Below are 26,437 nucleotides of genomic sequence, written 5' to 3'. Positions count from 1 at the left end.
GCGGTGGCTCAAGCCTGTAATCCCAGCACTTTGGGAGGCCGAGGTGGGTGGATCACAAGGTCAGGAGATCGAGACCATCCTGGCTAACACGGTGAAACCCCGTCTCTACTAAAAATATAAAAAAATTAGCCGGGCGTGGTGGCGGGCGCCTGTAGTCCCAGCTACTCAGGAGGCTGAGGCAGGAGAATGGCATGAACCCGGGAGGTGGAGTTTGCAGTGAGCCGAGATCACGCCACTGCACTCCAGCCTGGGCGACAGAGCGAGACTCTGCCTCAAAAAAATAAAATAAAATAAAATAAAATAAAAGGAGGAAATTAATTAATTGATTTTAATAAGAAGGGCCTTTTACAAAAGAGGGGCCTGAGCAGACCAATTATGGTAAGTGCCATGAAATGAGGAATATAGTTAACTTAACTCTAAACGTTCCAAGGAAGAAAGGAAATAAAAGGGGAAAAAAGTGGGAGAGAGGGGAACTGAAGTTTCAGGGATAGCTAGAAACAACTTATTTATTTATTTTATTTTATTTTATTTTGAGACAGAGTCTGGCTCTGTTGCCCAGGCTAGAGTGCAGTGGTGTGATCTTGGCTCACTGCAAGCTCCGCTTCCCAGATTCACGCCATTCTCCTGCCTCAGCCTCCCGAGTAGCTGGGACTACAGGCGCCTGCCACCACGCCTGGCTAATTTTTGTATTTTTAGTAGAGACAGGGTTGCACCGTGTTAGCCAGGATGGTTTCAATCTCCTGACCTCGTGATCTGCCCGCCTTGGCCTCCCAAAGGGCTGGGATTACAGGCGGGAGCCACCGCACCAGGCTGAAACACCTTTTGAATAAGACCCAGCCAAACCCCTGGAGCCCAAGAGGCAGAGATTAAAACAGTACCAGACTAATTATAATAGCTAACATTTAGATAAAACTATGTGCCAGACATCTTTCTATCTACTCTCCATGTATTAGTCAACAACCTTACGAGGGAACATTCCATGCTATCTTATGTCAATGGAAATCAGTGGAAAATAAGGCAGGTTTGTGTTTAGTCCAAGGCATTGCACAAAAGAGTTTGAACTGGGATCTAAGAAAAGGCTGCAGTAAAATAATGCACCAGGGCCTTGGCTGCGGTTCCTTCTTTGAGACGTAAGGGTAAAAACAATAAGAACAAGAGTTACTGTGTTGAAATGAAGATGGGATACTTTATAAAGGCCCCTACATAACTGAGTTAGAAAAATCTTAGATAATATCTAGCTCAGGGGTTTTCAAAAAAGCATTAAGCAGAGGGCTCTATATGCAAGCCCATCATAAGTGAGGATTTGATGTATAAAAGACATGCAAGTTGGGTTGCTTTAGTTTAAGAGGAGGGCCCAGTCACAGTCCCAACCAGGCAGCCTCCCATCTCCCACACCCTTTCCCATCTCCGCTTCCCCTGGGACCTTGGACCCTATTTTACAGAAGAGGGATGGTGCTATACATCCACTTACAGTCACACATTAGTACCTCCCAACCCTCAGCCCAAGTCATTGCTCTCCCCTACCCCACTTCCAACCCCACGCAGTTATGGGCAAGAATAGACCAGGCATATTCCCAGGATGCCTGGCTTCTCAAACAACTTTCTTGAGATATAATTCGCATGCCGTAAAATTCACCCTTGTAAAGTGTACAGTTCAGTGGTTTGCAATATAGTCACAGGTTGTGCAACAATCTCTACTGTCTAACTCCAAAACATTTTCACCTCAGAAGGAAACCTCATTACATTAGCAGTCACTCCCAACTATCCCCTCCTCCCAGCCCTAAGCAACCACACTCTACTTTCTATCTCTATGAATTTGCCTCCTCTGGACATTTCATATGTATGAAATTATACACTAGGTGGCTTTTCCACACCTGGCTTTTGGGGAGTTTTCAGGCAACAAAACATCACTGTTCTGTCTGTTCTCTTGCTATCGTGCAAGGCATCCAGGCTACTTCCCAGACCTCAGCCAAGAGCTGAGGGTTCCAACCTTGTCAGAGAGTGAACGGCCAGAACAGGAAGAGCCTGAGAGCCTAGAGCTCTAGGGTGCCTGGCCCTGGACACAGGAAGGGTAGGCCAGGGAGTTCTCTAAAATTCTCAAGTAACAGGCAACTAAATGGATGCCAAGGACACAGCACATCCCCCAAAATTATAACCTCATCTTTGAAGCACACAAAGCCTCCTTTTGTGGTTTTTCTACGGGAAGTTGAAGTCGATGTGTCAACACGTAGAAAGGCCACCCGGGGAGGCAGGGCCGTAGAGGGGAGATGCACATCTGAGTCAGACCAGAGTCCCCAGGTCACTTTAAGCCTGCTTCCTCATCTGTGAAACGGCTATAATGATATTGACTGCAGGTGGTGGTCAGGATTAGTAAAAGTGAAAGTGCCCAGTGTTTTCCTGAGGGACTTAGTGCTGGATTAATGGCAGCTGCTAGCAATGCTCATGAGGTGGTAAGGCCCGATGGTTAGCACATGGCTTGAAGAGCCAGCCAGACTCGGGTATGAGACCGGCTCCACCACTCAATCTCCTCTTCTGAAAAATGGAGATGGTAGGTCCCATCTCATAAGGTCATTTAGGTGATCAGACAAGATGACCCTAACTGATGCTTCCTGAGCACTCACTATAGCCAGGCACTATTCTAAGCACTCTCCAGTATGAAGTCACTCAATCCCTTCAATAATCCTATAAGGTAGGTACCATTACTTTCCCCACCGTACATCTGAGGAAACCGAGGCACAAGTTAAATGACTTGACCAAGGTTACTCAGCCGATTAATGGTAGTGCTGGTATACAACCTCACGCATCTTGCCTCCAGAGTCCACATGCTTCTCCGCTACGCTGGCCATCAGAGTTTTAGCACAGTGTCTGGCACAAAGGAAGTCCCCAATAAACATTAGTTACTGTGGCTATGAACTAATAACATATATATTTTCAAAAAACATGCTTTGGGAACTGTTTGAGGTTAAAGAGTTTGACTAAATCGTTAATTTTAACTTTAGTTGAAGACAGAAGCTGGGTCTTACCCATCTTGTATTCAAGAGCTCTTGGAACACAGTGAGTCCCTGGTGTAGAATAACGACTCATTGCTGGATGAAGGAATGAGTTTTTCAAACTGCTGTATTTATTAATATATAACATGGTAACCCTTTTGGGGAAGGTTGGTGCTGATTGAGCTGCAGGGGACTGGGCCACGTTTGACCTACTTTGACCAACCCTTTGTTTTCCAGGCCACTAAAGGGCCATGATTCTCACAAACATGTTAATTGGTCTACTGTCATTGCATAATCTCCATTCACTGGCTCCACTTCTCTCATCAAGCAGTTCCAGACAACCACACCCGACCAAACCTGGCTCACTCCTTCTACACACACATACCTGATCCATTAGATGCTAGGCTTTTCCACACACTGGAAGGTTCCCTCTCTATCTTATACAAGATCTAGTCTCTACCTGTCAGTCTTGTGCCTGCTTCCTGAAGGACTCAGACCTCTCACTTCACCAAAATCTTCATGACTTGGAGTTTCAAAGCTGTGGAATCCTTGTTTCTTATACCTGGGCACTCAACTCATCCAACTCAACTCAATCAACTCAAGAGCTGGCTCTGCAGCTGCAGAGGAGTAAGCTTGGGACTTACTGATCATTCTCATCAACTGTGCAAAGTCACTCTCTCTCGGTTGGCAACGCCTCCTCGTGCCCTTGGACAGATGCCTGGGGCTCTCTGAGCTTCCTTCAGGGAAGTTGCATTCTTCCAACAGCCCAGAGATGAGCCCAGTATATACAAGCACACGAAATGCACTAAACCTTGTCACACACGAAATTCCACCCGAAAGGCCTGAACCCCCAATAAACACCAAGTTATGGGCAGATCTGGCACTCCTGGATTCCCCTAAAGAGTCCTGTGAGCGAAAACCTTGCTTGGCCTCTCTCCCCAGCTTAACACAACAAATAACCTTCTGATTGCCACCCTAATCAGGATGCGCAAGCCAAGAGGCTGAGAGCTGGCCTGGGTGTGGGGCAGGGCAAGGGTGAGGACCCGGAGCAAGCACTTGGCCCTGGGTGAGGCAGAAGGCCTCCTCCTTTCACCTCCAGTGTGTGACTCATTTCCAAGTATCACCCCTCATGATTTCCTCCTTATCTCCTCCTCTTGGCACCCACAAACCAACTTCCATTTGCTCTTTTCCCCACATGTATTTTTCAGTTTTTCCTCTACTAATGTAGTACCCATTCCTTATCTGAAAAGCTGACCTCACGTTTTCTCCCTGCCCCTAGCCCTCTGGCCGGAGTAAGGCCATCAGGCCCTCAACAACTCCAAATTCAAGCTCATTCCTTGGGCTGCCATCTTGCTCTGGCCCCATGGCCCACACCACAGCCCTAACTCACGTTTCCCTTGCATGTACACATCTTCATTGAGCCCATTCTCTGTGCTCAGAAAGGACACTAATCAGTTTGTAGTTTCCTAATTACTCAGCCTGTCGAACCTAGACAGTTCCCAGCCAGGCTCTTAGGAATATGCTGGTAGGTTGCCTAAGCTCAGAAGAAGTAAGGGTGTCAGGCGTCCTGGGACGTGTGACTGTCACTTCAGAACCATGGTCTGACATAAGCCCAGACATGTGCAGTCTGAGGTCCGTGATGAGACATTTTCTTTTTTATTTTGTTTATTTATTTTTTGAGAGGGAGTCTCACTCTTGTCACTCAGGCTGGAGTGCAGTGGCATGATCTTGGCTCATTGCAACCTTCACCCCCTGGGTTCAAGCGATTCGCCTGCCTCAGCCTCCCGAGTAGCTGGGATTACAGGTGCCTGCCACCGTGCCCTGCTAATTTTTGTATTTTTAGTGGAGATGGGGTTTCACCATCTTGGCCAGGCTGGTCTTGAACTCCTGACCTTGGGATCCACCTGCCTCAGGCTCCCAAAGTGCTGGGATTACAGGTGTGAGTCACCGTGCCTGGTCGAGACATTTCAGAGAGGGAAAGGACCTCCTTCCAAATGTCCCTTGGTGTGAACTGTGTGGGACTGGGATGGGAATGGTTCAGAAGGCTCATACGTGAGCTGCTATACTTTCGACCTTTTCATGGGGTCCTTTCTACATCCTACCTGTGCACATGACGGCAGCAAAGACCCAGCACTGCCCATAGCGCACAGGCTGGCAGCCTGCGGCATACCACTGCTTCAGGATGGCCACGCTGCCCGTCCACTCCGCAGGGTTGGTGCCATCTGTGTAATTCTCACTCCAATTTCCATTGAGCACCCCATTGTCATCATTGCTGTTGATCTGAAGAGAAGCCATATACGGAAGTGTTAGAAGCATCCATTTCCTCAACATGTCATGTGTAGGCTGCCTTGAAAGAGCCATGGGCCTGAGAAACAGAGGAGAGACTTTAACAGCATTTTGCTGCGGACTTCCAGACTTGCTGGGGAGGACTAAGGATGGGTGTTGACTCTTCTGACTTTTGCTCCACTGTGAATTAGTTTATTATTATGTTCCTATCTGCCCCTTACCCGTGTCCTCCCATCCCCTGCAAAGCTGGAGCCTACCTGTGAGACCTTTAAAAAACACTTCAGAAAAGAGGAAATTTAGAAACAACAAGACCATTTCGCAAACCGAAACTACACTCACCCGTTCTCAAAACAGGTAATTTGGAGTTCATAGAGGTGAGGACCCACACCCAGCTGTTTCAGAGCTCGGTTGAGAAAACTTGTCACCCACATTCTGGCGTCAGTCTCATCCAAGATGGCTTTGCCAGAGGGTCCCTCTTTCACCCACTGCAGGGGACAACTGTGAGTGGGCAGGGCTCCCGCTGCATAGCTTCCTCCCTCCCCGGGCACGCCAGGGACCTCACCATGGCAGACACTACTCTGCTGACGTAGATGGGGCTTCCCCGCAGGGCACAGTCTGTGGCTGGGTCAGTCTGGAAGTGCAGGCTCTTGTCCAGCAGCTTCAGGCAGATGTCTATGATTTTCTCTTCAAACTTCAGGGGGAGAGGCCGAGAGGGAAGGCACCCATGCTTGTCACGTGGGAATATGTAAAAAGTAATGACTTCCCCCCTCAACCCCAGTGGAACATAAATTCACTTGGAAGGTAACTGTGTCAAACAGAACAGCCATGAATCTCCTCCCATTCAGGTGTGGGGTTTCAAAGCTCTAGGGTCACAATTCCACTGGCATGTATGCCCTGCACACCAAATCCCTCCCCTTCACTCCAGATGACTGTTGCTACTCCTGGGTTGTTCTGGGCTTTTCCCCAGTAAGTCTGACCGATTGAAAAGGCTCCTCCTCTCCTCTCAATCCCCACACGCCTAGAGACCCAGGGGGTGTTCTTACCAAAACCACATCGCCCCTGCTTCCACACTCACCTGCTGACCCAGCTTAGCATTGGCAGCTGCTGCTGAAGTGAGGCTGCCAACCTGCCATGGCACTCGTGATTCACTGGGGCTCTAGGCTGACTAATTACATGTGAGTTAGGGAATTTCCCACCCAAGGTAGGCTGGCTCCTCCTGGTCCTTCAGACTTGGTGTGAATGCCACTCCCTGTGAGGCCTTCCCCGAGCCTGAGCCTGCTTTAGCTCCACAGCCCTGGGTATGTCCCCTCTCCTCATGAGACTCGGCTACGTGGTGTAGTCAAGTCTGTCTTTTCCTGCCTGAGTCTCGGCACTGCTCCAGTCCAGTTCCCTTCACAACTCTGGACCTTAGGCCTGGCATGGTGCGCAGCACATTACATGAACTCTGTACCTCCTTGTAGAACGCGTGTAAAAGAATGCATTCACTCCTGTATAACACTGGGCAACACGCAGAATTAGGAGGCTTCTCTGATCAATCTTCCCCAGAGGATAGTCTGATCAGCTCACTTTTCTGTTTTACAATTTTCAAAGGCCCCCTACAGCCTAGAGAATCAAAGCTCTGACCTCCTTCAGTAGGCACATAAGTTCCTCCCAGACCTGGCCCCAACCTACCTCTGCAGCCTCAGGTCTCAATAATCGCCGCCCCCGCCCCCTCCATCCCCGCCATTATTTCTTCAGCAACACCAGATTCCTGCAGTGGGCCGAACCATTTCCCACCCTCATGTCTTTGCTCATGCCTTCCCTCTGTCTGGGATGTTTTTCCCACCATCCTTCACTTGGCTAACTCAGTTCAAACATCTCCTCTCCCGGGAAGATTCCATGATACTCCCATGCCCAACCAAGAGCTCTTCCCCTTGGCTCTCAGAACACTGTGCCCCTATCTCTCAGTCTTTATATGTTCCACTGTATGATAAGTGACCTGTTTATGTGTCTGAGTCCCCGTTACACTGTAAGATCAGGGACAATGTTGTATTCATTTTCATATATCTAGCACTTAGCACCCTGCCTGACACTGAGCAGGCAACCAATATACATTTAACGAAGAAGAAAGACAGAAATAGGCCAGGTGCGATGGCACACACCTGTAATCCCAACACTTTGGGAGGCCGAGACGGGAGGATCACTTGAGCCCAGGAGTTTGAGACCAGCCTGGGCAATATAGTGAGACCTCGTCTCTGCAAAAACTAAAAATATTAGCCAGGCGTAGTGGGGCATGCCTTCAGTCCCAGCTACTCAGGAGGCTGAGGTAGGAGGATCACTTGAGTCCAGGAGGTCAAGGCTGCAACGAGCTATGATGTCGCCACTGCCCTCCAGCCTGGGTGACAGAGCAAGATGATGTCTCAAAAATAAAAACAAGACAACAACAAAAAAAGAAAGACAGAAACAGAGGGACCCAGGGCTGAGAAAGCAGCAACCCCTCACTTCTGTTTCTCACAGATGGCAGCCAACTCCTGTCCAGGTCTCTCCATGATGCCCAATCTGCCCATGTTGAGTGAGGACCGGGGATATGAGTTGGGGCCAGTTGAGGCCACTATCTCTCGTCTTGGCTATAGCCAACCCTGGGCCCAGGCTGGGGCTGGAAGGACACATGTGTTGGAGTTCTATTTGGGCAGGTCCAGGGGAGGAATTCATATGAAGCTGAGACAAGGCTCCACGAGGATCCCCAGGGTTTCCCAGCTGACAGCCTTCTGAGTGGCCGAGAGCTGATCCCTCCCTCCCATAGTGCTCTTGGCGTGGGGCTCAGCCTCGAGAGCCCTCTTCTTTGCCTGGTGCTGGACTTCCTGAAGCCCCTGCTGCAGGCTGAATTTGAAAAGAGAGGCAGGCTTTTAGAAAGGCAGGAGGTGCAGAGCATTGCAATTAATATGACATTATTTTTACATATAAAGTAGCATTTTAGAATGTGTGTAGAAAACAAAATGCAGAGGAACATACACCAAGCTGGTGACAGTGCTTGGGATGACCTTCATGTATCCATTTTTGTAATGTCTCTTTGCAAAGCTTTTTAAACAATCATGTATTAACTTTCATAATTAAAAAGATATCTTATCAAAAAGACATGTAAATAGAGAGACAATAGCCACAGGGAGGGAGATGCATTGCGGCTCATCAGTCCTGCTTCTGGCTGAAACGTTCAGGGGCAAGTTGTCCTTGGTGTGACAGAATTGATGCTAGGGTCAGTCACCAGGGGTTGTGAGGATGAAGTGAAAGAGTGGAAAATGGGACCCCAGAGGAAAAACAGTTTAATGAACCCAAATGCCATCATCACTGTCGTGGTGCTTGTCATGCCCTCCATCCTCACCCTCGTGCTCAGTGGAATTCCTGGGTAAGGGGCCTTTAACTGCCCTTTCCCTTAACTCCTGTTGTCCAAATCAGACATGATCAGCAAAGGACAGACCCTCTCACTCCCTATGGCTGCTCCTCGGGCAACCTGGGCTCACAACACACATCTTCCTCGTGCCATTTAGTTAGTGTTGGTCAGCAGTTCTAGGTGAACCTCATGTGCGCCTTGCTCCCTCTCCCCACAAGCTCAGGGCCAGGATGGGCCATAAGCAGGGCTGAGACTCACCTGTCCGTAGTTCCAGGGGCACGGGCGGATCCAGTTCTTGCTGCCTTGGTAGATGAAGCCGTAATCATTCATGACATACTCCTGCCTCTGGGGCTCACTGTCCAAGTAGACAGCATCCTCTAGGAACCAGAGTGGGAGGGCACGAAGCAGAAAAGTCGCCTTTCCCTTCCTGCCCCATTCTCATCCCCATAGTCCCAGAGGAAACAGCTCTGGAGCAAGGGTCCCTGGCGACACCAAGAGGAGCACGAGGCAGTGGGTCTTAGGGAGTCCATGCTCCCAACACCACCAACAGGTTCAAGATGAACACGAGGTAGAATAATAAAAATTCGCCTTTGGTGGAATTTCTTGGTTTACAAAGCACATTTACATCCTATCCCCATTTTAAGGTTGAGGAAACAGGCTCAGAGTGATTAAGTAAATTGCCCAAATCACACATCAGTACAGAGCTGGAAATTGAACACAGCCCGCTGGTTCCATATTCTGTGCTCTTTCCGCTATACTAATCTTGGTTGGAAAAGAGCAAACCAGACCTTAAGGGTTGGCCTTGACCTCATTATTCCTTTTGTAGGTATTTAATCCAGGCAAAGCATTTCATATGTGCACAAAGATTTAGACACGAAGCTGTTCATCTGAGTGCCGTTTGTGATACTGCAAAGCTGGAAACCACCTACCGCCCTATTCTTGGGGAGTAGTTAGTTAGCTTCGGTACAACTCCACTGCGGAATTCCATACCGTAGAGACATAAGGCAGCAAAATCATGTACATGGACATGGAAATCTGTATGTGATACCTGAAGTCTCTACAGATTATGAACCATGTTTATAGCACGAATGTATATATATATATACATACACACGCTGCCCATATGAACAGAGGGTTTTGAAGCCAATTCAAAAATATCTTAACATTAGGTTGGTGCAAAAGTAATTGCAGTTTTTGCCATTGAAAGTAATGGGGCCTATCTGAGGGGCCTATCTGAGGGTGGAGGGTGGGAGGAAGGTAAGGGTTGAAAAACTATCTGTTAGGAAACATGCTTATTACCTGGGTAACAAAATAATCCGTACATCAAGCCAAACCTCTGTGATGTGCAGTTTACCTACATAACAAACCTGTACATGTACCCCTGAACCTAAAATAAAAGTTAAAAATTATATTTTTAAAGTTAAGAACAAACAAACAAAAGGCCATGGGCTCAGACGTCCTCTTCACAGGGTTCTGGAACTGTCTGGAAGTTCTGCCTGGCCCTGAGGGAAAGGTGCCCTCCTCAGAGGCAGCCTCAGACACAGCCTGATAGGAGGCTGGTGCAGGAGGCCTCGTTGCTGAGATGTATTTTATTGAGGGTTTGGGCCAGTGTGGCGAGAAGCTGCAGGTTTATGGCTGAGACCACACAGCCCCTCCTCTCAGCCAGGCCCAGCAGTGGCTTGAGCTACAGGGTGAGGCTTCCCAGCCAATACCCTCCCATCCTGCAGCACCAGAGGGCACTTCAGCCCCCACCAACCCTAGGCCCAGTGTTGGGTCTCCCCAGGGCCTGGGTGTGGCACAAGCTCAAGAGAGAAGGCCCCACCATTAACGTTTTTCTCCCCACTGCTCAGAAGGCCCTGAGAGAGAGAGAGAGAGAGAGAGAGGAGACAGAGAGAGAGAGAGAGAGAGAGAGAGAGAGAGAGAGAGAGGAGACAGAGACAGGGAAAACAGTCGACTGGCCCTCCTGGATCCCATGGCAGGGTCTCTCCAGCTGGCTGATGGGTGAGCATTCTGAGCCATTCAGGGACAGGGAAGTGGGAAGTGGTTAGAGGCGTTAGAACCCAGCCAGGGCTCTGGGTCCTGATGTGACCCAGGAGGCCTCCTTGGGATAAGGCTGGGGGAGAAGGTAGAAAGAGAGGGAAGATGGGAAGGGGATCGTCCCCTAAGTCAGAAGCCAGACTTGGGAGTCTGGCCTCTGCTTAAAGGCACAGCAGATCCATTCTCTACTCCTGATCCCTTCTGCCCACATCGTGTCCTTGTGTCTGCCTATGTATCTAGCCTTGTCCCCAACTAGATTTAGAGGTCAGGGCTTGAGAGACAGGTAGTTTGAGAGATTCACTGTGACTTTGTTTATAGAAGAAGAAGAAGAAAAAAAAAAAAAAAAAAAACTAGAAACAGCCAAAATGCCCATAGAGGACTAGTTAAAAATATCTAGTGCATCCAAACAGTGGAATAATTGTAGCTGTTAAGAAGAATGCTCCGATAGGAAAATGTGCCCAAAGTTGAATTGTTAAATTAAAAAAAAAAAAAAAAAGAAGCTGGAGAATGGTATGTATTACATAATCTCACTTACACTGTGTATTGTAGAATCACACACACACAGAGGCGTACGTATTCGATTAAGCATAGAACACTTTTGTAAAACTACGAAAGAAAATGTTGAAGGTGAGGCCGGGCGCGGTGGCTCAAGCCTGTAATCCCAGCACTTTGGGAGGCCGAGACGGGCGGATCACGAGGTCAGGAGATCGAGACCATCCTGGCTAACATGGTGAAACCCCGTCTCTACTAAAATACAAAAAAAACTAGCCGGGCGACCTGGCGGGCGCCTGTAGTCCCAGCTGCTCGGGAGGCTGAGGCAGGAGAATGGCGTGAACCCGGGAGGCGGAGCTTGCAGTGAGCTGAGATCCGGCCACTGCACTCCAGCCTGGGTGGCAGAGCAAGACTCCGTCTCAAAAAAAAAAAAAAAAAAAAGAAAAAAAAGAAAATGTTGAAGGTGAATGGAATCTGGAAGAATAGAACTGCTGTTGAATGGAACTTAGAGACTGGGAGGCTTTACTTTTTACTTTATACTTTTCTTTCTTTTCTTTAAACCGTTTCCTTCATTCCATAAATACTTAATGCAGTGCATTCATTACTTTTATAACAAAAAAACTCTAGTTAACTTAAAAATATATGATGAAGGTAGATGTTATTCATGATCAAACTTAATTGTAACAGTTTTCTGTTTAAGCAAAGATGATTTGGTTTATAACTTGAAAATTCTAAATAAGTAAATGAATAGCAAGGTTTTCTGCCCTAATTCGTGGTGGTTGGGGCGGATGCTGAGTGCAGGGAATTTGGGAGGCTCTGGGTGGCCCGGGAGCCGGGTCTAGAAATCCTTGAGCCTGTCTCTCTGGCAGCACTGACAGAAGAGAAAGGAGGGCCCCGCATGGGCACCCTGCCTTACCCGGGCACCAGGGATTGAAGAGCAGGATGAACTCCCCGAGCTGGTAGGCCGTCACAGACCCCTGGAAGGAGTCGATGTGGATTTTCAAGAGGTACCGACCCACGGCCGCCGTGGGAGGAGCGCACAAGCTCACTTCTGTGGAGGTGGCCCCATTGGTCTCCAGCCAGGCGATCCAGGGACTGGGGCTGTGATGGCGTGCCAGGCTGAACACAGCCCGAGTCCCCAAGGCCAGGTCTGGCAGTGGTCCTAGGAGGGAAGTAGAGCTGAGGCCCTCTATGGCGACCTCCAAACCCCCGAAAATCGCCTCCCAGACACACACAATTAGCTCCTGTGAACCAGCTGGGGTTCTTACCAGTCTCAACCACGAAGATGATGTTGTCCAGGCCTGGCTGGAAGCCCCGGTTCCTGAAGTACAGGGTGAGGTTGAAGGCCTGGCCCCGGCGAACAAGGAGGTGGTCAACAGTGATCTCTTCCGTGTGGTGCCGCACATTATTTCTGGAGCTCTGGAGGTCTGTGAGGGCCACTTCTAGCCCTGCAATGGGGCAGCCAGGGTTAGACAAAAGAGTGGGGTTGTGGAGCCAATCCTACCTACCACTTACTAGTTCTGCAAACTTGAGAAAGTAACTTAGCCTGAGTCTCAGTTTCCACATCAGTAAAATAGAGTCCGTAAGATCAGCCTGCCAGGGTGAGGATAAGGATTTAATGAGGTTCCAGGCATGCAGGTTCCTCTTTCTTCCTTCCTCTCCTCTCTCTCTGACCCTCTATCTTCTTCTCCCTTACACACTCCGGAGGGGCATGGTTTTCTGCCTCTGTCCAAGTCCTTCCGTAGACCTGGCCAAGTCTGATTGCTCCCTTCAGCCTCACATGGCTTCAGATTCACCCCAGCATCCACTTTCTTGGACTCAAGTTAACAGTCTCACTTGCCCCTGTACTAGCCTCCAGGTCTGGGGAGCTACTCCTTGGTTTAGCTGCCCTGGGGTTAACTTTCCTTGGACTAGCTGTTCTTCTTTTTTTTTTTTTCTTTTTTGAGACGGAGTCTCACACCGTCGCCCAGGCTCGAGTGCAGTGGTGAGAACTCAGCTCACTGCAAGCTCTGCCTCCCGGGTTCACGCCATTCTCCTCCTGCCTCAGCCTCCTAAGTAGCTGGGACTACAGGCGCCCGCCACCATATCCCGCTAATTTTTTTGTATTTTTAGTAGAGACGGGGTTTCACCATGTTAGCCAGGATGGTCTCGAACTCCTGACCTCGTGATCCGCCTGCCTCGGCCTCCAAAAGTGCTGGGATTGCAGGTGTGAGCCACCGTGCCTGGCCGCTAGCTGCTCTTCTTTTAGCCATCTGCTGGCTCTCTCTTTTTTTTTTTTTTTTTTTTAGACGGAGTCTCGCTCTGTCACCCAGGCTGGAGTGCAGTGGCCAGATCCCAGCTCACTGCAAGTTCCGCCTCCCAGGTTCACGCCATTCTTCTGCCTCAGCCTCCTGAGTAGCTGGGACTACAGGCACCCGCCACCTCACCCGGCTAGTTTTTTTGTATTTTTGTAGTAGAGTCGGGGTTTCACCGTGTTAGCCAGGATGGTCTCGATCTCCTGACCTCGTGAACCACCCATCTCGGCCTCCCAAAGTGCTGGGATTACAGGCTTGAGCCATCGGCCATCTGCTGGCTCTCTGACCACCACAGGCCGTGTGCTCAGTGCCCTGGGAGCTTGGATGCTGATGACAGTCAAAGAAAGTTCCATTCCCAACCTTCTGGAGACTCTGCTAAAACACAGACTGACCTCACTAGTCTCTGCCAGAAGGGTCTGTTTTTTATTTTTCCATGTTTGACCATGGTTCTGCCATGGTCCCAGTCACCTGGTGGGCTCACAGCCTTTAAATCACCATTGGCTCACCCATCTCCTTCTCAGCCTATGCCCATTCACATGTCACTAACTCTCTTCACGCCTGCCATTAAAATATCTCTAGTGTCTATACATCCCTTTCCACATTCACATAATTCCAATATCTTCTCATACCTAGTGACCGTAATAGCCTCCATGAGGTCTCCTGCCTCCTGTCTCTCTCCCCATCTCCCATCTCTTAATGCATTATCAGATTACCTTTCCTCAAGACAATTTAATCATGCCGTTCTTTTGCTTTACAAGTTCTGAGATCTCCTACAGTCTATCATATAAAAGGCTCATTCCTTAACTTGACACGACTTTTCATACTTGGCCTTAGCTTATTCTTGCATTCTCACTTCTCATCATTCCCAGCATTGGCCCTCTCCTCTAGCCAATCTATCCCCAAGCAAATCCCTGTCTTTGTATTTGCTGTTATAGCCCCAACTCAGAATGGCCCCTCACTCTCTAACCAAATTCCGACTCTCCTCCAATACCCACCTGCTCTATGAAGCCTGCCTCAATTGGCCAACCCTTCTTTCCATCACCTACTGAGCTATACACTTAACTGAATCGCTCATTTGCTTAATTGACAAGCTAATTTACATGCTAGGCTCATGTGTTCATTTATATAAATATGTAAGGATTAGGATGAGGTGTTCAGATGTTTTTCTTTTCCTTTTTTTTTTTTTTGAGACGGAATCTCACTCTGCCGCCCAAGCTGGAGTGCTGTGGCATGATGTCGGCTGACTGCAAGCTCCGCCTCCCAGGTTCACACCATTCTCCTGCCTCAGCCTCCCGAGTAGCTGGGACTACAGGCACCCACCACCACACCTGGATAATTTTTTGTATTTTGTAGTAGAGACAGGGTTTCACCATGTTAGCCAGGATGGGCTCAATCTCCTGACCTTGTGATCCACCTGCCTCGCCCTCCCAAAGTGCTAGGATTATAGACGTGAGCCACCACGCCTGGCCCCAGATGTCTTTCTTAGCTACTTTTTTATGTGTCTGTCTTTTGCCTCTAGATATAAGCCAATAAGTACAGAGACTTAGCTGCTTTGTCTTGGTTGTATTTAGACTTTTTAAAAGTGAACCAATGCATTCAACAGAATCCAACATTCTTTCATGATAAAAATACTCAACAAACTAAGAATAGAAGGGGACTTCCAGCTAGGTGCGGTGGCTCACACCTGTAATTCTAGCACTTTGGGAGGCCGAGGCAGGTGGATCACAAGGTCAGAAGTTCAAGACCAGCCTGGCTAAGATGGTGAAACCCCATCTCTACTAAAAATACAACAATTAGCTGGGCGTGGTGGTGGGCCCCTGTAATCCCAGCTACTCGGGAGGCTGAGGCAGAGAATTGCTTGAACCCGGGAGGTGGAGGTTGCAGTGAGCCAAATCGCACCACTGCATTCCAAAGCCCACAGCCAATACCATACTTAATAGTAAAAGACTGGATGCTTTCTTGCTAAGATAAGGAACAAGACAAGAATGTCTGCTGTTGTCACATCTATTTAACATTCTACTAGAGGTTCTAGCTAGGGCTATTAGGCAAAAAGAAAAAAAAAAGAAAGAAAGAAAAAGAAAAGAAATCAAAGACAAACAGATTGGAAAGAAGTAAAATTGTTTCTATTTACATGTGACATAATCTTGTATATAGAAAATCCTAAGGAACCCACCAAAAATTATATTTAATAAATGAATTCAGCAAGGTTGTAGGATGCAATATCAATATACAAAACCAACTGTATTTTATATGTTTGCAAAGAGTAACCTGAAAATAAAATTAAGAAAACAATTCCATTTATAACAGCATCAAAAAGAATGACTTAGTAAATTTAACAAAAGAAGTGCAAAACCTACACCACAAAACATCATTGAAAGAAATTAAAGAAGACCTAAATAAATAAAAAGACTTTCCATCTTCATGGATTGGAAGGCAATATCATTAAAATAACAAGTTTTTCTACAGATTCAACACAACCCTAACAAAATCCCAACAGCCATTTTGTAGAAATTGACAAGTGGATCCTAAAATTCATATGGAAATACAAGGGATCCATACCAGCCAGACAATACTGAAAAGCGAAAACAAAATTAGAGGAGTGGCACTTCTTGATCAAGGCAATGTGGTAGTGGCATAAGGATAGACATATAGATCAGTGGAATAGAACTGAGAGTCTAGCAAGAAACTCACATTTACAGGCAATTGATCTTTGACAAGGGTGCCAAGACAATTCAATGGGGGAAAGAATGCTCTTTTCAAAAAGTGGTGCTGGGACAAGTGGATATCCACATGCAAAAGAATGAAGTTGGATGCGTAACTCACATCATTTATTAAAAATTAACTCAAAATGGATCAAAGACCTAAACATAAAAGCTAAAGCTATGAAACTCCTAGAAGAAAACATAGACATAAATCTTCGTGATCTTAGACTAGGCAACAGTTTCTCAGATATGACAGCAGAAGTACAAGCAGTGAGAGAAAAACCAAATGAAGTGGACCTCATCAAAATAATAATTTTTTGTCTTCGAGAACATCGTCAAGAAAGTGAAAAGAATACCCACAGAATGTTAGGAAATATTTGTAAATCATATATCTGGTAAGGGACTTATATCCAGAATACTTTTTTAAAAAATTCATATAACTCTACAATTAAAAAGACAACTCAAATTTAAAATGGGCAATGGACCTAAATACACATTTTTCCAAAGGAGATATGCAAAAGGCTAATAAGTACATTAAAAGATGCTCAACATCATTAGTCCTAGGGAAATACAAATGAGATACCATCTTGCCTCCACTAGGATGACTATAATAACAAGTGTTAGTGGAGATGCAGAGAAAGTGGAATCCTCATACATTGCTGATGGGGTTGTAAAATGGTGCAGCACTTTGGAAAACAGTCTGGAAGTTCCTCAAGACATTCAACAAAGAGTTACCATACGACCTAACAATTCCATCCCCAGGTATATACCCAAGACAAATGAAAACACGTTCATATAATACCTGAATAATGATAGCAGTATTATTCATAATAGCCAAAAAGTAGAAACAACTCAATTGTCCATCAACTGAAGAACAGATAAACAAAATGATATGTCATACAAAGGAAAGTCATCCGGCTGTAAAAAAAGAATGCTTAACATACCAAATATGGATGAACCTTGAAAATACTGTGCTAAGTGAAAGAAGTCAGACATAAAAAGACACATATTATATGATTATATTTATATGAAATGTCCAGAATAGGCAAATTCATAGAGACAGAAAGTAGATTAGGGTTTGCTAGGGGCTAAAGAAAGGTGGAATGGGATGTGACTGCCAATGTGTATGGGATTTCTTTTTGAGGTAACGGAATGTTCTGGAACTAGATAGTGGCGATGCTTGCAAAACTTTGTGAGTATATGAAAAACCACTGAATTGTGAACTTTATAAAGGTGAACTTGATGGTATATGAATTATATCTCAATAAAGTTGTTATAAACAAATATGAACCAAATTGTACCAAAATACTCTAATAAATATTAAACTTTGTCTTAAATCTCTTTGAGTGCTTTTGATTACTTTAACACACATCTTTTTCATAAACTAGTTTTTCATTATAAATAAATTAAGCATAATGATCAGCATATTGTAGGTACTCAGATTTGCTAGGTTGAATAGAATTCTCTATCTTTTGCAAAATCACCCTGTACTTATTTCAGATTTCAGATTTAATCAACATCTTATTGAGGGCCTATCTACTATGTGCCAGGCACTGTGCCAGGTATGCTAGAACAGTTATCTCATTTAATCTTCATCACATCCTTGGAGGGACAAAATGTCATGTCATCCACACTTGGAGATGAGAAAACTAAGGTTCAGGTGGGTTAAATATCTTGCCTACGGTTAAACCAGATTCCTGAGCCCAGTCCAGTGGTCTTCCCATCACCCAACAGCTGTTGCCCACTGTTGACTTTCACTCATGATCAAAAAAATGTCCACATCCACTGCCAGCTAAGAAAGCACTTGGCTTTTACCTAATAGTGGAAAAAGAAGCTCACCCCTTTTGGAGACCAACTGATTAGACAGCACTAACTGGCTGCAGTTCAGGTTGGGCACATGACTCAGGCTATTCAGCAGGCATGGCAGCATCTGCCTGGCAGCAAGTGCTGGGGCAGAATTCCATTCTCTAGAGACATCCTGGGCCATGTTAATCCCTGCCTAAGACAGGGATGACTCTTCAGCCCAGGTGCCATCTATTCAAATAGGAGGTTCATTGACTACTGGGCATATTTGTTTTCCTTGAGGTGAGAAGAGAATTGGGTGAAATGATCAGGAAATAAACAGAGATTGTAGAAAAACTTTTTAAGGCCGGGCGCGGTGGCTCAAGCCTGTAATCCCAGCACTTTGGGAGGCCGAGACGGGCAGATCACGAGGTCAGGAGATCGAGACCATCCTGGCTAACACGGTGAAACCCCGTTTCTACTAAAAAATACAATAAGCTAGCCGGGCGAGGTGGCTGGCAACTGTAGTCCCAGCTACTCAGGAGGCTGAGGCAGGAGAATGGCGTAAACCCGGGAGGCGGAGCTTGCAGTGAGCTGAGATCCGGCCACTGCACTCCAGCCCGGGCGACAGAGCAAGACTCCGTCTCAAAAAAAAAAAAAAAAAACTTTTAAAGTAAGTGATCTTCGTAGTTATCCTAGAAAGACACTCCCACATGAGCAACATGAGCACACAGAAGCATGGATAAGGATGTTCCTTGCAATATTGCTCGTGTAACTGGAAAATTGAAAGCAACCTAAATGCCCATCAATAGGGGACTGGATTAGAAATTACTTGCACTGATACTATGGGAAAAGTTGAGGTAGATCTATAGGTACTGACTGGTATGGACAGAGCTCCCAGACATACTGTGTAGTGAAATAAATCAAGTTGCAGAAATATACATACAACATGATGATACCATGGATATACCAAAAAAGACCACACATGCTAATCCTATGTATTACATTGAGTAAATATATGTCTGAATGTAAATATATGTGCAGACAAAAGACAGGTAACAGTGTTCACTCTGGAGATGAGACTGCCATTGGGGTTGGCAGGCAGAGGACTATAGTCTATAGTCTATAGATAGACTATATCTATAATTATTGATTTATTTTACTCCAACTATGTATTCCTATATTTCTTGTGCAATTAAAAGTTATGGAAATTTTAAAACAAAATTTTAAAACAAAAATTTAAACAAAAAAGGTAATAAATATGGGGCCGTGTGCAGTGGCTCACGCCTGTAATCCCAGCACTTTGGGAGGCCGAGGTGGGAGGATCACAAGGTCAGGAGTTTGAGATCAGCCTGACAAACATGATGAAACCCCGTCTCTACTAAAAATGCAAAAATTAGCTGGGCATGGTGACGCGCGCCTGTAATCCCAGCTACTCGGGAGGCTGAGGCAGGAGAATCACTTGAACCTGGGAGGCGGAGCTTGCAGTGAGCTGAGATCACGCTACTGCACTCCAGCCTGGACAACAGAGTGAGACTCCATCTCAAAAAAAAAAAAAAAAAGTAATAAATAAAGGTAAGGCTGTTACAGTTGTAGAGGAAGTTGAAAGCTTATTCCTCTGAATGATTTCAATTAACGATTTAATCTTCATAGCAGCTCTTTCCAGAGAGAGGGGGATGATATAGCGAGAAGGCTGGCGATGGGAAGATTAGCTAAGATAAGAAATAGACCCTCTGAAATGGAGGAAGAGGAGAAGATATGAAGATTCAGAGAACTTAAGAGCTGGAAGACAATTTCAAGATTGTCTGATCCAATCCCTCCTTTTTCAGGCAAGGGGGTTGGAAACTAGAGGCGAAGTGACTTGTCCAATGTCAAAGGGTCAGCTAGTAGCTGAGAAGGACAGAAACCCTGATCCCCTCATCCCTGGTCCTGCCCTGTCCCACCTGGCTACAGAGGCAGGCATGTTAGCATGCAGCTGTGTGGCTGTGTTTACCTGTCAGCCTCTACGCTGGTGGTTCTCAAGCCACCAATGAATACTGAGGTTTCTGGGGTTCTTGCTTTTCCTGACTCAGTCTGTATTTACTTCTTTATTTCTCTGAATACACCCTCCACCCCTTGACTTCCTACAGTCTGTCTCTGTCCTCTTTATCCCTGAACTCCAGTGGCCACAGGGCTTTCCCTACCTTGGGCCATGGTGGCTGCCTCCGGTTCCTGGGATGCTCCCCACAGAACAGCTGGGCAGTCTGGAGCTTCAGCAAACTGGTGCCAGAGTGTCTGCTTCCCCTTCCATTGGAAGACTCCAGGAGAACCAAAGGCGGGGCTGGACTGCCGCACTGCCACCTGATTACCAAGCAGATCACAACTGGTTTGCTCACTTGCCCTCGGGTTTTTCTTGGCGGTGTTGCTGGATTGAGAGGAGGTGTGGAAGCTGGTGAACTGTCACAGCCTTGTGCCATGTGGGCTTTTGATAGCTCTTGAGCAATAGGGCATTCCCAGGCAGGTGCTGTGCTGTGGTGGAGAAGTCAGGAGGGAGAAGCGAGCTGATGGCCCCGCCAGAGGGATGCAGGGGGCTGCTGGAAGGAGCATCAGGGTCCCAAGACACTGTTCACACCGTAAAGGCACCTCACTGAGCTGAGAACCCTGCTAGGTAACCAAGGCCTTTCTCTTATCCTGAAAAGTCACTTTCTGAACATTAAATGCAAACAGAACCCACTCTGTCTGAATCTCCTTTGATATGATTTCACTGTATTTAGCTTTAGCAGTGGCATTGTCTTGCGTGAGACCTGGCAGGTCCAGGACAAATCACAAATAAAAGCAAATAATCACAAATAAAATAGAGGAAGAAAAATTGGGAAAATTTGTGGAGGAGGTTTGGAAATAGGTGAGAGGGCGGGAATGCGGGTGAGCAAGGGCCTTGATCCTAGGAAGAAAGGCACAAGCCCTTTCGTAGGGAGAAAAGCGCAGGTGGAAGGAGAGAGAGGGCAGGAGAGGGAAGGGCTCTGCCTGTGGAGCGGGTGGGACCCCCGTGCCCACCCTGTCTTTCTGTGCCCTGGGCACTTCTCCCCACATCCCCTGCTTTGTGGGTCCTTCTCTCTCGGGAACGTCATTCACCAGCATTGTCCTCCCTTCTGTATTTTCAATTCTCTCTGTCTCCGCTCAGCTTTTTTAAAAAAAAACTGTATAATTATTTTTATTTTTAATGTCCAGAAGGTATAATATAAGGGCCAGAGCTTCTTCCTGGACTTAATTTTATAAATTCTTGATTGGTTGGTGAGACCAATAGGGATACTTTTTCTTGTCTAATTTGGTGTCTGGGAAGGCTTCATTCAAGTCCTCAGTGGACTGATCAAATGGAATTAAGTTCCTCATCTTCTCCAGCTGTTTCTCATACTCTCCAATCCTGCCTTTGAGAGCGACACCCACTCAGCACACGTTTTCCCATCTTCTTTTTCGTCAGCATCCACCTGGGCAGTATGTTTATCCTCTGGTACAGGAAATTTTAGGGCATTAGACTTCTTCTCAAAGTCATCCACCAAGCCTGCTTTGGCCACACTGGCCTGGTAGTAAGCCCAGTCAATAGCTGGTGGATTCTCAGGTAAAGTAGCCAGCCTGGAGGTGAAGGTCTCATTCCAGGATTTCAGGGAATTTGCAGTGGCCTTTTGGTTTCGGGGTATCATCTCTGCAAAAGCTACCCAGTCAACGGTTTTTAGAGCAAGTTTTCACCCAGCCATCCTGGTATCCTTCACCGACCCTGGCAGCCCATGGTCCACACCCCACTCACCTCTTATAGCTTATAGGGTATATGTGCACAAATGCAGTTCACTATTTTAACACAGCACATCCACCTTCAACTCTCATCCCCAGTTCCCTGGCAGCCCCTGCCCTTTCTCTCAACTCCACTTCTCGGCCAAGCTCCTTGCCCACTGCTTTGCCTCCCACTACCCCTCACCCGCTGTGGGCTGCCTTCTGTCTCACGGTTGCCTCGACGCCACGCTCACCTCCCGGCTCTGAGGGCTGGGCACTGGGCGCCTTCCTGCTCTTACATGGCAAGGCCTCCTGCAGCCCTGCCAGTACTGACCACTCCTCCTGGGCTGAGGAGACTTCTCTCTCTTGGTTGTCTGCCTATCTCCCCATCCACACTGTCCTCTTCCTCTCAGTCCCTGTTACAGGCTTTCCCTCCTCGAGCTGGTGCCTCCTAGGGATCTGTCCCCATCTCCTCTCTTCTCACTCCACTGGCTCCCGCGTGACACTGGGGACCCCCAGAACTGTGTACTGCAGAGGCACTTTCTGCTGGACAGCTCTGCTGGGGGAACCTTGGACACTTCACAGCCAAGGAGCCCAGATGGAACTCCTCCCCTTGCTCATTCCTCTCAAAATATCTGCCCTTCCTCTTGCAAGTCTAGTCTTGGTGAGTGAGGACACTGTCCATCCATCACTCCAGGGGACACCTGCATGCCACCTTGTACTTCCCAGCTTCCTGACCTCCCTTTAGCTCATCAGTCCAGCCCAATTCCTGATGCTGTCCTGAAACTGTGCCCCTTGCTCTGCCTTCATGGAAGCCCCTGCTTACCTGGACAACTCCTAACCGGTTTCCCATTCACCCTTTCTCCAAATGAGTCACCAGTGATTTTTCTGAAGTTCCAATTCCATCAGGTTGCTCCCCTGCTTAAGATCCCACAGTGGGTAAAGTCCAGACTTCTCAGCATCACCCTCAAAGCCTGGAGGGTCTTCTCCTGCCCACTTGGAGGCCAAGCAGGCTGACCCCCTCTCTCCCGCACCTCCCTCTCTCTTGCATGTATCAGCTTCTCTCTTTCTGAAATGTCCTCCTCTCACTTGTCTATTTTCTCCAGTACCCAGGCTCAAGCATCCCCCCTCCAGGAAGTCTTCCTGACACCCTTCCTCTGCTGCACCAGGATTCTTTTTTTTTTTTTTTTTTTTTTTTTTTTTGAGACGGAGTCTCACTCTGCAGCCCAGGTTGGAGTGCAGTGGTGCGATCTCGGCTCACTGCAAGCTCCGCCTCCCGGGTTCACACCATTCTCCTGCCTCAGCCTCCCGAGTAGCTGGGACTACAGGCGCCTGCCACCTCGCCCGGCTAATTTTTTTTGTATTTTTAGTAGAGACGGGGTTTCACCGTTTTAGCCAGGATGGTCTCGATCTCCTGACCTTGTGATCTGCCCGCCTCGGCCTCCCAAAGTGCTGGGATTACAGGCGTGAGCCACCGCGCCCGGCCTGCACCAGGATTCTAATCAGGGGCTGCTGCTTCTGCATTTCCTATTAGCCAACTCATACCTCAACATTATAAATACTTATCTGTCTTTCCCCCAATCACCCTGGAGGGCATGGACTGTGTCTTATTAACAGTGTTCCCAGAGCTTAATAATGACAGTGGCTAATAGCAGCAGAACAACTAATACAACCAGATTGTATTAGTATTGCAGTAGCTTTTAATACCAGACACTATTTTGAGTTATTTATATGCATGACCCCACTTGGTCTTACAACATCCCTATAGTTAGTTACTGTTATTGTTCCTACATTACAGATGAGGCAATTGAGGCTTAAAGACATTAAACAGATCATTCACAAAGAACTGGTAGAGCCAGATTTTGAATGCAACCATCAGACTCCAGAGCCTGGGTGCTTCATAAGTGCTTGCCTGCTGCAATATCTGGAACATAGTTGGTTTTCCAGTTCCTATTTATTGCCTGATAGAGTGAATGAATTAAAAAATGATCCCTACATAGACAAATGGATGAATGCCTGAACCCACATGCTGAGATGGGTTAGCTGGGAAGGAGGAAGAGGCATAGGCAGGAGAGTATAAGTGTGAGGGGGAACAGGAAGGTAAGTGCAGCTAGGGTAACTGTGGTGGCCAAAGGAGAAAGTGCCCAATGACCAGCCGGACATCAGCCTGTTTTGTGGTGCCCTGAGGCCAGTCCAAAGCAGCTGGAAACAGTTGAGAGAATTTGGGATCAATAAGGCAGTCACTCTGAGTAAAGTCCTTTGAGTTGTGCCAGCCTGAGTGGCTGGAACTCTTGGCAGCTCTGCCCACGCCCCAACCTTGAGGAGAGGGTAGGGAACTCACACCCATCTTGGAGGGCCTGGGCCTCCCCCAGAGGACCTCGCATGGTCAGGAGCACTTAGAGCAGGCTTGTTTAAGGTAGCCACTGGACAGGAGAGAGGAGGCAGAAGCACCACAGGGGCACGAAGCCCATTCACAGGGCCAGGAAAACCCCAGCCAGCTCCTCTACCTGGACCCTGGGGCTGAATACAACCTGGGCTCTGGGCCTAGGGAGCTATTTGTAGGTTCAGCCCCTCATTCGATTTCTGTGAGCCATTAGTCAGAGGGCAAGTGGGTGAGGGTGCTGGGGAGAGGGAGGCAGCTCTGATGCAGCAGCTTGTTCCTCAGCCCAGGGGAGGGGACAGGGAGAGACAGGGAGGCTGAGCAGAGTGGATGAGCACCTTCCTGTCTGGAAGGAAGTAGGGCTGTGCCCACAGGGGAGGGACACCTGAACAGAGAAGTGAGGACACACCTGCCATCCGCATGGGGCAGGCCAGTACTTACTGGGTGGGGGTGGAGAACCTCCAGAACCTCCTTTTATTCTCTAATTTTACAGATGGGGTCAGACCTTTCTAAGACCCAGAGAGACTTGGGTGCTGATTCTGGCCCTGCCATGAAGTTCCATTGTGCCCCTGAGCAGGTGACAGTTTCTTTGCCTGTAGAATCAGAGCCCATGACGGGCTGGGTGCCCGGGTCTGAGGGAGGGTGAGGAGGTGCCCCACAGATGACTGCACAGGGAAGCTGCAGCTGGAAGACGCCAGTGGATTCCTCTCTCCTCTTCCTTTTCCACCCCTAGAAACAGAGACAGTCACCCTGGAGAAGGAGTTAAACTGGTAGAGGGCCTCTGTGTGTGTGCTTCACAATTTACAAAGCACTTCAGTTAAAAAAATTTTTTTTAACTTTTATTTCAGGTTCGGAGGTACATGTGCAGATTTGTCACATAAGTAAACTCGTGTCACGGGGGTTTGTTGTACTGATTGTTTCACCACTGAATACTAAGCCTAGTACCCAATAGTTCTTTTTTCTGCTCCTCTCCCTCCTCCCACCCTCTCCACCCTCAAGTAGACCTCAGTGTCTGTTGTTTCCTTCTTTGTGTTCATAAGTTCTCACCATTTAATTCCAACTTCTAAGTGAGAACATGAGATATTTGGTTTTCTGTTCCTGTGTTAGTTTGCTAAAGATAATGGGCTCCAGCTCCATCCATATTCCTGCAAAAGACATGATCTCATTCTTTTTTATGGCTGCATAGTATTCCATGGTATATACGTACCACATTTTCTTTATCCAATGTGTCATTGATGGGCATTTAGGTTGATTCCATGTCTTCGCTATTGTGAATAGTGCTGCAATGAATATTTGCATGCATTTGTCTTTATGATAGAATGATTTATATTCATCTGGGTATATACCCAGTAATGGGATTGCTGAGTCAAATGGTAGTTCTGTTTTGAGCTCTTTGAGGAATCACCATACTGCTTTCCACAATGGTTGAACTAATTTACACTCCCACTAACAGTGTATATGTGTTCCCGCTTCTCCACAGCCTCGCCAGCATCTGTTGTTTTTTTTACTTTTTAATAATAGCCATTCTAACTAGTATAAGATGGTATCTCATTGTGGTTTTGATTTACATTTTTCTAATGAGCAGTGATATTGAACTTTTATTCATATGCTTGTTGGCCACATGTATGTCTTCTTTTGAAAAGTGTCTGTTCATGTCTTTTGCCCACTTTTTAATGAGGTTGTTTTTCTCTTGTAAATTTGTTTAAGTTCCTTATAGAGACTGGATATTAGATCTTTGTCAAATGCATAGTTTGCAAATATTTCCTCCCATTCTGTAGGTTGTCTGTTTACTCTGTTGATAGTTTCTTTTGCTGTACAGAAGCATTTAAGTTTAATTAGATCCCATTTGTCAATTTTTGCTTTTGTTGTGATTGCTTTCAGCATCTTCATCATGAAATCTTTGCCCAATACTATGTCTAGGATGGTATTGCCTAGATTGTCTTCCAGGGTTTTTATAGTTTTGGGTTTTACATTTAAGTCTTTAATCCATCTTGAGTTGATTTCTGTATACAATGTAAAGAAGGGGTCCAGTATCAATCTTCTGGATATGGTTAGCCAGCTATCCCAGCACCATATACTGAATAGGGAGTCCTTTCCCCATTGGTTGTTTTTGTCAGTGTTGTTGAAAATCAGATGGTTGTAGGTGTGGGGCCTTATTTCTGGGCTCTCTATGCTGTTCCATTGGTCTATAGGCCTGTTTTTGTACCAGTACCACGCTGTTTTGGTTATTGTTGCCCTGTAGTATAGTTTGAAGTTAAATAGATGACTCCAGCTTACAAATACTTTATATTTATTTTTCTGTAAAATAAATATACATATTTATGTATACTTTATATATACAAATACTTTATATTTATTTATAA

The 26,437-nt window shown here is 46.8% G+C and overlaps 1 protein-coding gene and 1 pseudogene across 2 annotated transcripts in view; both read right to left on the bottom strand.

Moving 5' to 3' along the window:
- The window catches only part of TGM5 (transglutaminase 5), a 36,120-nt gene extending 15,975 nt beyond the window's left edge, over positions 1 to 20,145 (bottom strand). Inside the window, exons 1-6 of one of the 2 annotated variants that reach the window (XM_017858031.1) lie at positions 20,134 to 20,145; positions 12,441 to 12,620; positions 12,089 to 12,334; positions 8,902 to 9,020; positions 5,839 to 5,967; positions 5,093 to 5,270 (exon numbers count right to left, since the gene is read on the bottom strand). In XM_017858031.1, the coding sequence (XP_017713520.1) occupies positions 5,093 to 5,270; positions 5,839 to 5,967; positions 8,902 to 9,020; positions 12,089 to 12,334; positions 12,441 to 12,620; positions 20,134 to 20,143 (862 nt within the window). In that variant the 5' untranslated portion in view covers positions 20,144 to 20,145. The remainder of the gene's footprint in view (positions 1 to 5,092; positions 5,271 to 5,838; positions 5,968 to 8,901; positions 9,021 to 12,088; positions 12,335 to 12,440; positions 12,621 to 20,133) is intronic. The other variant, XM_017858086.1, reaches the window with a different exon arrangement.
- Positions 20,146 to 21,199: 1,054 nt separating this feature from the next.
- On the bottom strand, positions 21,200 to 21,681 carry LOC108517675 (ATP synthase subunit d, mitochondrial pseudogene; annotated as a pseudogene).
- Between the last annotated feature and the right edge of the window lie 4,756 nt (positions 21,682 to 26,437).

The sequence above is a fragment of the Rhinopithecus bieti genome, unplaced genomic scaffold (assembly GCF_001698545.2).
Source record: "Rhinopithecus bieti isolate Rb0 unplaced genomic scaffold, ASM169854v2 scaffold_495, whole genome shotgun sequence".
Lineage (NCBI taxonomy): Eukaryota > Metazoa > Chordata > Mammalia > Primates > Cercopithecidae > Rhinopithecus > Rhinopithecus bieti.
The sequence above is the reverse complement of the archived record's forward strand: the minus strand, read 5'-3'. Positions and strand labels throughout refer to the sequence as shown.